Source organism: Cydia strobilella, chromosome 7, assembly GCF_947568885.1.
Source record: "Cydia strobilella chromosome 7, ilCydStro3.1, whole genome shotgun sequence".
NCBI lineage: Eukaryota > Metazoa > Arthropoda > Insecta > Lepidoptera > Tortricidae > Cydia > Cydia strobilella.
In genome coordinates, this window is record NC_086047.1 from 4,558,458 (window position 1) to 4,572,361 (window position 13,904).

General features: G+C 34.5%; 1 protein-coding gene across 1 annotated transcript; it reads right to left on the reverse strand.

Moving 5' to 3' along the window:
• Window positions 1–359: 359 nt before the first annotated feature.
• On the reverse strand, window positions 360–7,541 carry LOC134742949 (endocuticle structural glycoprotein SgAbd-2). Its single transcript, XM_063676170.1, has 4 exons — window positions 7,384–7,541; window positions 5,291–5,424; window positions 2,589–2,743; window positions 360–652 (listed from the first exon to the last, which is right to left on the reverse strand). The coding sequence occupies exons 1-4, from the start codon at window positions 7,390–7,392 to the stop codon at window positions 510–512; spliced, it is 441 nt and encodes a 146-aa protein (XP_063532240.1). The 5' UTR covers window positions 7,393–7,541; the 3' UTR covers window positions 360–509.
• Window positions 7,542–13,904: the final 6,363 nt, after the last annotated feature.

Consider the following 13,904-nt stretch of genomic DNA (forward strand, 5'->3'; position numbering starts at 1 on the left):
AAGTATTCCGGACGTTTGTATTTTAGTTTTTATTTTATTTTGGGTAGTTTAATTTCATAACTTTGACGATAAACAGGAAATCCCACTTCACCCGGTAGTTTCTCGTAATTGGGGTGAGATGGGTATTCATACAAAGGTGATTTTGGAAGATTGTTGGATCGATTTTTTTTATTAAGAGTATTACTATTTTAAATACTCCATTTTAAATTAGAATACATTATTTTTGTAGCAGTAGCCTTAAAATCCCATCTCTACCCCCTTTCATCCCTTCTCCCCCCATTCATAACCCAACTCTCCCCGCGAACCCTACTCACCCCATTTTACGGTATTGAAAACTCCAGTCGTAAAATAAAGTAGACTTATTAATATTTATGTCATTTAATATAGAAAATTCATTTAATAATATAAAAAATAAATCACAGTAACAATACCTACTATTAAATTACATATATTGAGTATGATCTAGGTACACGTGTGTTTCTATGAGTATCGGTTCGGTACGGTCGGAGTTAGCCTCGGAAGTTCTGCTGCTGGAAGGGTTGCTGTTGGAACTGCTGCTGGGGCTGGGCCTGCTGGATCTGCTGGAGGGAGCGGAGGATGGCCTCTGGGATCGGGGGAGGGGTGGGCAGATGGGCACCCTCAGCACGGAAACCTGGCAACGGACAAAGTGAAGAATGTACTTAAAGCCTCGTAATTCAGATTTTTAAATTAAAGAAACTGGAAAAATTCACCTCTTTGGGCAAGATTTAAACTTGAGACCTTTCGAAACACCGTTCCGATCGCTCTTAATCAACTGAGCTACCGAAGTTTACCAGAAGGGTATGAATTTCTCCATTGGTTCCTTCACGTTCTTTTTTTGTTTACACGCCGTAGAGACCCGCATAGCCGTGATTACTCGTAAGATGCTCTAAATTGATCAAAATTATTATGTCGAGCTAAATTTTACTATAAGTGACTCGCACCAATATAAGTTATATTGAAGACAAGTCCTAAAACCTTAAAATTTATTTAAAGCATTTAATCTCGATGACCCCAAAGTTTTGGTAACCTTGACGAAAGGTTGATTGTTTAAATTATAACCGGTGTCGCAATTAGACAATAGCTGCAGGTACAAACGAATAATGGCTTCATCAATCTCAAGATCTTAACGCTTTAGTAAGCATTATTATGAGTTATGACAGATCAAATATAATTAGCCTCATGCATGAAGTTTATATTTGAACGAAATATGTTTTATTCGGATGTTTGTTACCGTTATATCATGTTACAAATGCATTTCCGTTTTTAAATTACCATTTAATTACTTAAAATTATAAATAAAAAGTACAAAAATTTGCCCGCGAAAAGCTAGTGAGCGAAACGCTCGAAACGCCACGTGACGTCACGCGTTCGACAGATTAGTGTCATTAGTAGCAAACGTCAGTTGGGCCGCCCAACGTGTGACGTCATCACGCTCTGTCGAATTCGCGCCAAAAATTATGAGCGTTTCAATCGCTCAAAAATTTTCAACATTTTAAATATTTTTTATATAAAATAATGTTAAGGTTTACAAAAGTATTTTTATCATTTCCGGTGTTCCAACGATATAAATTATGAATCCAAAAATAAAAATAAATTCATGCATGGAGCTAATTATAAAATTTATTTGCATGAACGTAACAAGTGATAAATTAGGTACCTTCAACAACTAGGTATTTCAATCAGTGACGGGTTTTAAAGATGTCAATCGTTGGCGAAGATGTCAAATAAATGTCAGGCAATCACAATAAAACGAGTAGGCAACATTAATAGCAAAGCTCTCAACTACTAATTTTAATGTGATTGTTCATGGCTTTACATGGGCATTGGGCAGAACCTACTCATCTGTGTATTGCGCACACGTTATTTGTATGGTACAACTTTACGCGAATATATCAAAAGTTCAAATAATGCTCCTCCTTTCTAGTCAGATGTTATTTGCCTGGCATGATGGAACCGCTAGTCTAGTGAGGATAAATTACGATATTTATCTAAGCAAGTAGGTGTATATGTCAAGTCTGCCATTAATTACTGTAAATAGCTGTCATTTAAATATATTTAATTTTAAATATAATATATATTGTCGAAAATACAGACATAACCTACTGCAGCTAACTTGACTAACAAAATAAAGGCTTTTAGTTGTGCTTCAAAGTCCTTTAGTATTTTTAATTCTTAATTACCGATAAGCGGGTCAAAAGCGCTCGGAAAAACGGGCATTAAAAGTTAACGATTTGGGTACATTTGATTAGTCATTAATTTTATGATGTCCATAGAAAAGACGCATACCTAACAACAAACATAAATAAACATTTTTTTGACTGACTATAGTCGTCTAAGAAAAATGTCATACACTTTTTCGTATATGACTTAAAAGGACTTAAAAACGTACCGTTCTCGTCAGCGACGTATGTGATGATGATGGGGATGCCCTCAGGTGACGTGTAGGTGAAGGAGCCCTGCGCGACCTGATCATCCGCGTCTTTGACGCCCGCTTTCTTCAGGTAGCCCTGCTCCTATGCTGCGATCCTGTTGCCGGTCTCATAGTTTAGTGACTGTTAGAAACGTACCATTCTCATCAGCGATGTATGTGAGGGTGATGGGGATGCCCTCAGGTGACGTATAGCTAAAGGACCCCTGCGCGACCTGCGCCTCCGCGTCTTTGACGCCCGCGTTCTTCAGGTAGCCCTGCTCCTGCGCCGCGATCCCGTTGCCGGTCTCATAGCTGCGACAAAAGATAAAGCACTGCAGTTAATCAAATACTGCTGTGACCGTTTTGAGTAAAATTGTAGCCTATACATGCCCTAAACTAGAGTCCAAGTTAACTTTGCACCGACTTGAATAGGAAAAAGGAGGTAGTGTCATTTAACCGTAATATTTTCATATGAATTTGACATTAACAATGACAAATTACTACACTTTTTTTATTGCAAATGCCATTCAGGTTTAGCTTGCTCTGACTCTAGTTTAATGATCTGAACTCTTTGAGGATATTACAATTTCTCTCCTACTTACTCATTTTAAAGAGTTGAAGATTATTCCAATGGAAACTACCCAATGGGCATGTAAGTAAAATGAAATAGATTGGATTGGACGTTTGGAATTGTAGAATAAAACTGTTATTAATTGGATTTGTAAAATTTAATTTTTTTTTAAATTAATATGTTACATAACAGTATCATCTCTATACCTATTACCTTGTATTTGTATAACCCGTTATTTTATTTTTTTACATTTAGTATACCTAGTAAACCGAAGCGAAATTTTAGTTACATATTATTTATACTTTTTAAAAACACAATCAACTTCGTTAACCAAATGTATATTAGCTGTTAAAAAAAGGCTACAAATAGAGCATGGAAAATGCTGCTTTAATAAACTACGGGAGAATTATCCGCTTCGCGCTTAAAAAGTAGATCTTAGTAAGGAATTTCATATCGTTTTTGTTTTCAGAAGCTTTAAACGCCTCGGGCGCCCTCCACACGCCGCAAAGATCAAATCTAATGACAGAGCAAAGCTTCTATTTTAAAACCGAAACCACGACTGTGGTACTGACTGCACTGCATTACAAGGAAATATTGATAAGCAAGATGCAATATTACCTAGCTATGTAAGGCACTAAGAATATGAGGAACAGACAGAGCAGTTTTGAGCTATGCAATACTCGGTAAAGCCCTTTGTTTCACTTTACGTAATGTCTGTGAAACATTCGCGTTCTTGAAAATTATATCCTTTCCTGTCGTAAATACTTAATTTGACAAAATTCATGTATAATAATTTGCTTTCCACTGTAAAAATAAAACCATTTTTTTAATTCCAGGATTACGTATGAAGATTTGATCTAGAAGAAATTCATTACTTGGTATATTTAAATGTATTTATTTAAATGACAAAATATACGCAAATTAATGCTTCTGTTATGTATGTTGTTAGATGTATGCCTAATCCTATATTTGAAAGCCTAACATAATGATTTCCTAATCCGATCAAGAAAATTAACATTTACGAATATTTTTGGAAACATCAATGCCACTACTTTGACGCAACCTCATTATGTATATGGACCTGGTTATCAGGTGGTTTTCCTACAGTTTTGTAATCAGGTGAATCACCAATATATTTTGCGCCCAGGCCAGGCCGGTTGCGTAAAATGGGCTGGGCGTACGTTGTAGATGACTCCTACAAAACCTCACATTTAATGTTCTTGACACCGACGGTATTCTGATTTGATCGCACCGTCGTCGCAAATCTTTCGTAATATGTTCTTTACTTCATTGACAATGAAAATATTGAATAAAGATATAATATAAAAATTTCATAATTTTAAAAAGCTGCTGAACAAATGTTGGTCAGCTTGAGGCGTACAGCCTCCAGTTTAATTTATTGCTCCTGTTACAGGAAACACCCGCTATATCAAATTTAAGCTACCGTCCATAGTTACCGCCATCTGTAACTTTCATTAGTTTTCATAAGCCTTATTTTTACAATAAAATAAAAAAGGCAATATGCAATTGACCTCTCATTTTCAGTCTTAGGTATTTATGAATTTTATCTCAACACTTTTTATATCTTTTTAAGTAGGTAATTTATTCTTAAACAATAAAACTAAACTAACACATATAGTGTCAGATTATAGCGAAACCAATCCCATTTATTAGACACTTAATTTGATAGGTATGTATGGGAAAACTCGTAGCCCTTTAGTTCGCTGAAACATAAGTATACTTCACGTTTTATGTTCGTTGCCTAACTGACATTAAGAAGAAATTACACGTGGAAGAAACGTTATTAGGTCCTTAGTTGAAAGTTCGTAGCTTTAAAGAATTATGACTGCGATGAAGTAACTATTGTTAGCTTTCATGTCATGCCTATTGACTTAGTCATTAATTCTTAGTAATAATCCTCTCTAATGCCAACAAATGCAATAATCGATTCATAGTACATTAATATGTTATAAGAATATGTTAGTTTTGACACTGTCAGTGACTCATGGTACGGGTAAAGAAGAAGCGGCTCTATTACAGATTGGTAGATAATTTTATCGCGCAGTTTCATCCGCTACTATTTGTTACTGACACCGATGGTTTTGACATATTACATACAGCATTTTATCTCCAAATGTTACTAAGGTAATGCTCAGACAGGTAAATATTAGCTATTTTTCTAAGATTTAAGATTTTGTTTACAAAGTAGGTAGAAAGAGTTCGTAAAAAAGCCAAAATTTTATAAACAGAAACGAGGTTAAGTATTACATTATCGCTAATGAACATACCTGTACTGGTACGATCCGTCGAAGTTAACTTCCTGGCTTTGCCTGACGATCGGTATCACCTGGTTTTGTTGGTATTGTGGCTGGAATTGAGGAGCTGCGCAGGCCACAGCGAACAGGGCGGACAGAGCGATGAACTACAATAAAAAAAATGTTTAGTCCTATAAACAGTTTTTCGGTAGATGAAGAAAACTTTATTTGCTTTTGGGAATATTTTTACCTTATATACATAATTGACATAACATTGTTTTGAAATTAAGGCTATATCTGAATGGTAGGTCTTTAATTTAGGGTTGATACAAAGGTTTTTAATTTTCATGGACTATTTGACTGATTTTACCTTGAAAATATACTTTTAATGATCAAATTCAGTACCGGTATAATTTTGGAATTCCGGTATTGAGGGTCAAAATCGGATTTCAATATTGAGATTATTATGAATCGTCCTATATTGTATGCCCTAGATTCACCGATGTCGTCCGATATTCAGTTACGAGTTCTGCTGTTAGTGCATAGTATATGACACTTCAGAGTTCGTACATTATATTGCAGAAAGCTACGTTTTTGGTCTAACATTCAAACTATGTTGCAAACCTTTTTACATTACTTTGCGATAGGTATCGACTTAAATGGTAGGTGTTACAAATTTATTTATTGACGTAAGGTCATGTAGGGTATGAGGATTTCCTACAAGTGTTACGCTGCCCCAGTGTTTGTCTTACCCGATCAGATGGTCAGATTCTGACCTTGACAGTTAAACATTGCGGTATGTTAATGGAGTAATGACACTTTATATAAGTTAACAAAGTTTTAAAATATGTTTTAAATATGCCTGTATCAAACGATATATTTTTATACTTTGGCAAAAGTCCCTTCGTTCGTCAGTGGAGCATATACAGAGTAACATACTTTCTTATGCTAGTTTTTGAACCCCATAAAACGGATGAATATGGTATTTTATGAGTATTCTACTGTTACTGACAAAATTTTTGACAAACACAGACTACTTACAGATTGACACAGGTTTATAAACCTCTGTCAATTTTCGCCCAGATTAATATGGTTTATGAATTTTTATTAATGTATCTACTAGATTACGCCAATCAATTCTGTAATTGTATGCAATAAAAAACAAAAAAAAAACATTTTAGCGTCGGTACATCTCATAGCAAAAATCAATATGGTGGGAAAACGCAGCAAGATAGTATTGTAGTTCGTACAATGTTACAAAGGACGCGGTATCGTGGCATCGGGCATTGTTCCACGTGGTAAGAGGACGGGCCACGGGAACGGCTTCGCGCCGGAAACAAGGTGAAATACATATGAAATTGTGTTCAAAGACTTCAAAGTGACAAAAGATAAATATCACGTTGAAAAATATCTGTAAATTTATTTTGTAAAAATATTAGATTCAAACCAAGCCTTTGGTAAGATAATTTAATGCACCGCCCGAAAAAGTACCTACTGGTAAGTTTTGTGAACTAAACGAAAAAATTATATACTTACATAATATTTTGCTTATATAACAATTAACAGTTAATTTGTATCACTTTTAATTAAATTATTGATTATATCAATTGTTTCTCAGTTATTATTACGGGTACGGTGAATGATGGGGTCGCTGTTTTTTTTATAGTTTAAACTAAACGTAATACCTTTTACTAATTAACTAATCATCTAATCCTATAAAATTGTTATTGAACTTTTAAAACATAACAATGTCTAGTGCCACCAGTTCATGCACCGGTCTATTATAGTTTTGTAATATTTTGAAATAGTTAATTATTGTAAAATTATTAAGTCAAAAGAAAAGAAATGAAGGATTTTTTGTAGTTAACGACTTTTAAATATCGTATAAGTTTATGTCTAAATAAACACTTAAATAAAATAATTCTGTTTTCATTCAATAAACTGTTTTGTTTTGTTATTCAAAAAATATTTAAAAAAATATTTGTGCCCAATTTTAAAAATCCCCAAATTTCAAAAGTGATTAACATATTGCCAATATTATCATATGAAGGAAGAATAAATATCTAATTAATCAGGATCCTTTGACAGGAACTGATAAAAGCAATATTTTCAATGAATCGACTCACCGATTTCATTTTTATTTTTAATACAGCTTTTTCGGTGGTCCTCGGAGGATGTGTGAGACGGGAATGATTTTTCAGATCGGCAACCTCAGCTTTTATACGAGCGGTGGAGCTCGTGAAATTGGAGTATACTGCGCGCCGGCACAACACTTCAAAGTTGGCGCCCGCCCGATGCACCGACGCTCCTGCGAACGAAAAGACGTAAGTCACCAACGATATTGTCACAACTTGCCCTTTTGTAACTAGCTAAATAATAATCCGTTGTTTATTACTATACAGCGTTTAGTAACTTTGAGATTCTTGATATACGTATCCGTTTCTGCCAGTCGATATCTTGTTGACGTTGAAATAACATGGTGACAGTTATGAAAAAAAATGGCAGTGATCTTGAAACTGTTTGTAGCTTGGATTTTGAATAGGCAGGGAAATCTGATTATGATTTACGATACAATTTGGTGTCAAATACGTATAAGTTGTCATATTTAGCCAGATTTTGTATTTCCAAATGGACTAAGAGTTACAAAAATGTTACGGTAAAAATAATAACTCTTTAAATATTAGCAAGGATATCTCTAAGTTTAACCCCCTCATTCATAAAACTTTACAAGCCTCACTTAATTAATTTATGTTTTATCCATTTCTTTCAAATACATAAGTTAAAATGGCAGATAAAGACAAACGATTAATGAATAACTCCATTAGGCTTTACCTTGTTTTATAAAAATTATAAAATATGACTGGTTATTGAACTAATAAAAACTCATCAAATATGTATTTAGTTATAAAGGTCTTAACATTTAGCTGAACTTTACTAGTCATGTCACTCAAAATCGATGTTGTACGGATCCATTGTCTTCTGACTTGTAAAACATCACATATAAGCGGAGCTAACGGCGGAGAAAAATTATTCCCTAATATTGATGTGAATCACATTTATAGTACTTTTACTACTGTCAAGTCAAATGACGTTAATTGTCACATAACTTACATGTTTGTGTCACTTTACAATATTCCAATTTATTCTAGGTATAATCTTATGTATCGATTTATTTTATACATAGGGGTAATCCATTAAACTACATCACACAAATTTGAAGATTTTTTGATCCCTCCCCCCCCTCCTTGTCACACCTGGTCACATTTGGCTAACTACCCCCTGGTGTGACGTCACATATTTGGCAATTATGTTTTCAACGTAATCAACAATTTCAATTACTTAGTTTTTATTATTTTAACAAAAAAAAAATTTTCACAAAATCATTGATAGAAATTTATAACACGAGGCCGATTAGGAACAAAATACACCCGAAAAACGATGATCATTGCAAAAATTAGTTATTTAACTGTTAATAGTGAATAAAAAAACCATTTTCGGTTACAGATGTAGTTAAAGGACGTCACAAAGTTTGTCACATTTTCTTGACCCCCTCCCTACCCCTAAACGAGTGACGTCATTATTGGACGAGTCTGTTTTTTGACTATAAAGTACTGCCCATAATAAATAGCATGCAACACTTATTTATGTCGTCCTCAAGTAAAAGGTACTACATTGTCGCTTACCACAAGGACGCTCTGACAGGTTATTCGTATAGAGATGCAAGCAAATTTCACCCTTATGGTAAGCGACAATGTGGTACCTTTTACTTGAGAACGACACATTTGTTTATTGCGTAGAAAATGGATGGCGTAGTACTTTATAATTAAATAGAACAGACTATAGGGGCCCACTGACTATAAGTACGGACGATATAATATAATATATATATATATATATATATATATATATATATAATATCGGCCTGTCAGTTAGAACAAAAATTTGACAGTTCCGAACAACTGACAGGCCGATATCGTCCGGCGGACTGATAGTCAGTGGGCTCCTTAAGTTAAGATAAGTTATTCAGTAGGGTAGGGTAGTAAGGTCCATTTGATATTTATCATTGAAGGTTGGCGCCATGTTGTCTCGTTGTTCTGCCCCGCCACACATAAACAGCCATTGGAAAACTAGTTCTGTGATACTATGAATAAAAACTAAAAAAATAATTATTATAAAAAAAAACAAAAAACCCGACTGCACACTAAAAAGAGGAAATGAAGCTTCACAAGAAATATTGTTTAATCAAATGCTAAAACCAAGCTATGGAATACCGTTTAAACAATATAAAAAATGCACCATGAAATGTGTATGTAATCGATAGTTAAATAAATAAAAACTTATTCTAAATGCTAACTAAATAATTATAATTTATAAATGTTGATGGTAAGTATCGCAGGCGGGGACCAACACAGGGTTACTTATAGTGAGTTTGGTTGTTGGTTGTTAAGTTCACTATTTAGCAGAATGTTACTTAGGTAGGTATTTTCGTTGGCGGCGGTCAAGTTGGTCCCACCCAACTATAAACTAATAGCTGTATTGTATTGCAAATGTATGTAAAGTCGAGTTCACAGATACATACATATTTACAAACCAACGTTCCAAAATAGTACATTACGATACAAGTGCGAAAAATTGTAAGTTCACAACGAGTGGCGATAAACGACAGAAGGGAGTGTTTTAAGTCGACACGAGTTGGGGATTACCTATTCGCACATGTATCGTACAACGTTTTACAGTACATAATTATGGCCCTTATATTTTTCGATATAGTTGCGTAATGAGCTTATTATCGCACTAGTGCGGTAAGGTAGTAAGTATGTCATCACTAGGCACGTAGGCTAGTGGCAAGACTCGGGACGAGTGAAGAATGACATATCTGCACGTGTATCGAACGACTTTTTTTAATACAGTTGCGAAAAAATAAGAAAAGCAACAAGTATTAAATTTTGTTATTATTATTGAACCCACTTCAATGAAACTTTTTTTTTCAAATGCATGTTCTATAAGTGTAAATATTATAATTGTAAATATTAAAACATTGTACTATTATTACCTAAATATCGTTATTTACGATTATTTGTGTATCGTATATGTATAAAAACAATATCGAATGTTGCCTTTGGAAACTTAAAACATTCTTGCAGTAAGAAAATACGCCTCTTCTTTGACAGGCGTTCCGTTTCATTCAGACAACTTATTAAGAACGGTTTTTCGACATTAAAAAATAAACGTGTTATAATACTTACAATGATGAAGAGGTAAGTAATAAAATATGAAATATGCATATTTTTCGTATTCTTACTTTAACAGTAGGTTTTTATGTTGATTACGACGTTTAAAGGAAACTAATATAAACACTCATCAATAAGTAGTCATGAATTGGAACAAGTATAAATTAAAAAAAAATTGGAAAAGTAAAAAGCACTAGTTCGCGAAAACCAACTTTCCGCACGCTAAACAGCCACGAAAAGTAGGACTTTTTGAGCAACTGTATTAAAAATATATTATCAACACACTTGCTCGTAACATGCAGGTTATTGAACCGCCATTAGGCTCATAATCCTAGCGCATAAACACGCGTGCTTTTTCATTATATTATTTATAGAACTTGTTAGGCAATGAATGATAATCCGACTGACTTAATTTTTCAATGTTTTGAATAATAAATGACAAATGACATTGAATTTAAAACTTTCGACACGAAGTCTGTATTTTTGACATAAATTTAATTTTTATTTTAAGGTTGCTTCTAACTTATAATTATTGTTTATTAAGATAATTAATCACAAATTCTCCTCTACTTGAAATTGTAAATAGTATATTGCAGTGCCCAACAGGGTTCACAAAGACGTAGCTTATCAGTTTACCACCTGTACAACTACTTTGTGAATTTGTAATAAAATATTGCGTATTGCCTTAAGAAGGTAACTGATTGCTAATAATATATATGGAAACGGAGCCTTCTTAAATTTGTCGAGTAGATTTTACAGTTTTAAAAGTTTTCTTTTTTCCTCGCAGTTGTATTGAAAAACGTCGTATGAAACGCGTGTGCATTGGTACACACATCGGCTTTCTTACTGCGCGCTCGCTTACAGCTCGCGCTCACAATATTGCTTCGGCTGTAATGATCAACGTAGCACAATTGTATTACAATGTACTATTACATATATCTATATCTCTAAGAGACTCACAATAAGGTCATGTTAATATATACTTTTTGGTGCATTGGTTTGTAGATTATTGTGAAGTAGACAGTATCTGTATTTGAAGGACTAAATTATATATATTTTTTTCAAAAAGCGCTATCAAAGTTTACGGCTTGGCATATTTGTTAGAATCCTTACAGCCTAACATATTTTCTTTCATAAAATATAAGTTTCATCCGTCAGACATACTGGTGAAGGTCGACCATATTATAACGTATCTTCTACTATTACTTTACGCGTTTAACTTTTCAATATGTATGTGGTGGTCAAAAATCGTGCTGTACAGAGCAGAAAAGTTGCTCTAAAAAATGCAAAATTACTAAAGATTCGGTTAGGATCCTTATCATACACATACAAGAGGTTTAAAGAGAGTCCAATAAGGATTGGCTGATGTTGCTAGTATTAAAGAAGACGGAAAGCCTGAAGCGGTTTCCGCAGTTTGAACGGGATACTCTATAGACGTGAAAAATTGCTGTCTCACTCGCACGTCGGCAGGTCGTACAGAAACTGCATTGAAAATGCTTGATCCATGCCGTAGGTCACGTAGGTGTTTAATTGTATGTTGTTTTATTACTGGATCTTTAGTATTCAATTATTTCTCAAGTCTTATGGCACACTGATAAAAACAGTTCCTAAGAAAAACAAACAGTAAGCTTTTTTATGTTTAATTGTTTATAAAATAGTAGGTACCTACGCGTTATTAAAAACAGTTCTGAGAGGAGGGAGAGGGGAGCGTAGGATAATTGGAGCGGGCGGGTAATAGAAGCGGTGTCAATATAGATTTACTCAATGATCGTATTTATACTAATGTCATTTAGGATTTGGGACCAGGATATAGACCGTCATCACGGTCTATATCCCGGTCAATATGTCAGGTAATCGGTGATCACGTGACACTTTCTATAGAAAAGTGAAGTGTCAGGCGCCTCGGCCCGTGCCCAGACCGTTGTAGTGTGTCATCCTTAAGCAGCGTCATTGTTGACTAGAAACCACAGAAAACCGATAAAGGGGGTGGTCTGTGCTAGAAACACAATGGATTAAAATTTAATGTGTTATAAATTTAATTGCAAATTAATTGCAATAACACCGCGTGAAATCCTTCAAGTTAGATACCTTAACAATAATACAAGACGCGTATGTTGATTGCCAATCATTCATAAAGGTTGGCATGCCTCCCGGCTATGAATCTAACTGATTTCTAGTGGATATTAATGTAGGTACGCTGCAAACAATGCATTTGAGAATTAAATATCGTAAATCCGTTAAATATGATAAATACGTAAATTACGAACTCCAATCTCCATCGAATTGACTCACCTGTAGGAATGTTTTATATCAAGACAGTGGCTACCAAGCGTGCGGCTCGACTGATATTAGGCGGCTTCCGCAGCCTATGGACATTGGCAATTCTAAGGACGTAGTGGAGTCACACGCGCGTTGCCAATGCTTTAACCCTCTAAACGCCATGCCTAGATTGGGTTAAGATTGGCTTAGATTGGATTATTATATTTAAGGATCCCCGGAAAGCTCGGTTCTCCATACAAACGTAGTTCCGCTCTCATTTTAAAACGACTAGCTAGATTGCTCTGAAACTTTGTACTTACAATAGGATTAGGTATATCTATGTCTGTAATTAGTTTATGTAACTTCAGATACCATAGTAAAACAAATACATCAAATTTAAGTTTTTCATACAAAACTTGTTTTTGCTCTATTTCGTTTGTTTTATAAACTGGAGCTATATAAACTAATTAGTCTAATTACAGACCTATATATACCTCATGTCTTTGTATGTGCAAAGTTTCATTACAATCCAACCACGTAGTTTTAAAATGAGAGCAGAACTATGTTTGTATGGGAAGGTATAATTCGACCGAGCTTGCCGGGGACTCAAGATTACAAGGATTAACAAGTTAGGGACATATAACCAATACTATGCATTCTTGGGAGTAGGTACTAAAAACCTAGCACTACTTATAGGTATAGGTATCCGGAGTATCCGTGTAAGTAGCAGTGACATTTATTGCAGTTGGGCATTTATTTCCTGGCCTAAAAAGTGGCCCCCCATCTTTAAAATTCATTTGTTTACGCTACATATCCGTCTTTGGGTTACAAACTTACATATGTGTACCAAATTTCAACTTAATGGGGGTAGTTTTAGAGAAAATGGGTTGTGACAGACGTACAGACAGACAGACGCACACGTGATTCTATAAGGGTTCCGTTTTTTCCTTCTGAGGTACGAAACCCTAAAAAACAAACAAGGTCTATTTTAATTAAATTGTTTCTCTAAGAAGAGAAAATTGCATGGTAAACTAAACGTAAAAATCATAGGACTGATACTATTTTAGCGTCTGTTTTTTAACATTTAGGTATAGAACTTTAACTTAACTTTTAACCTATTAAATATGTCCTTCCGCATTTAAACATGCCCATCATTG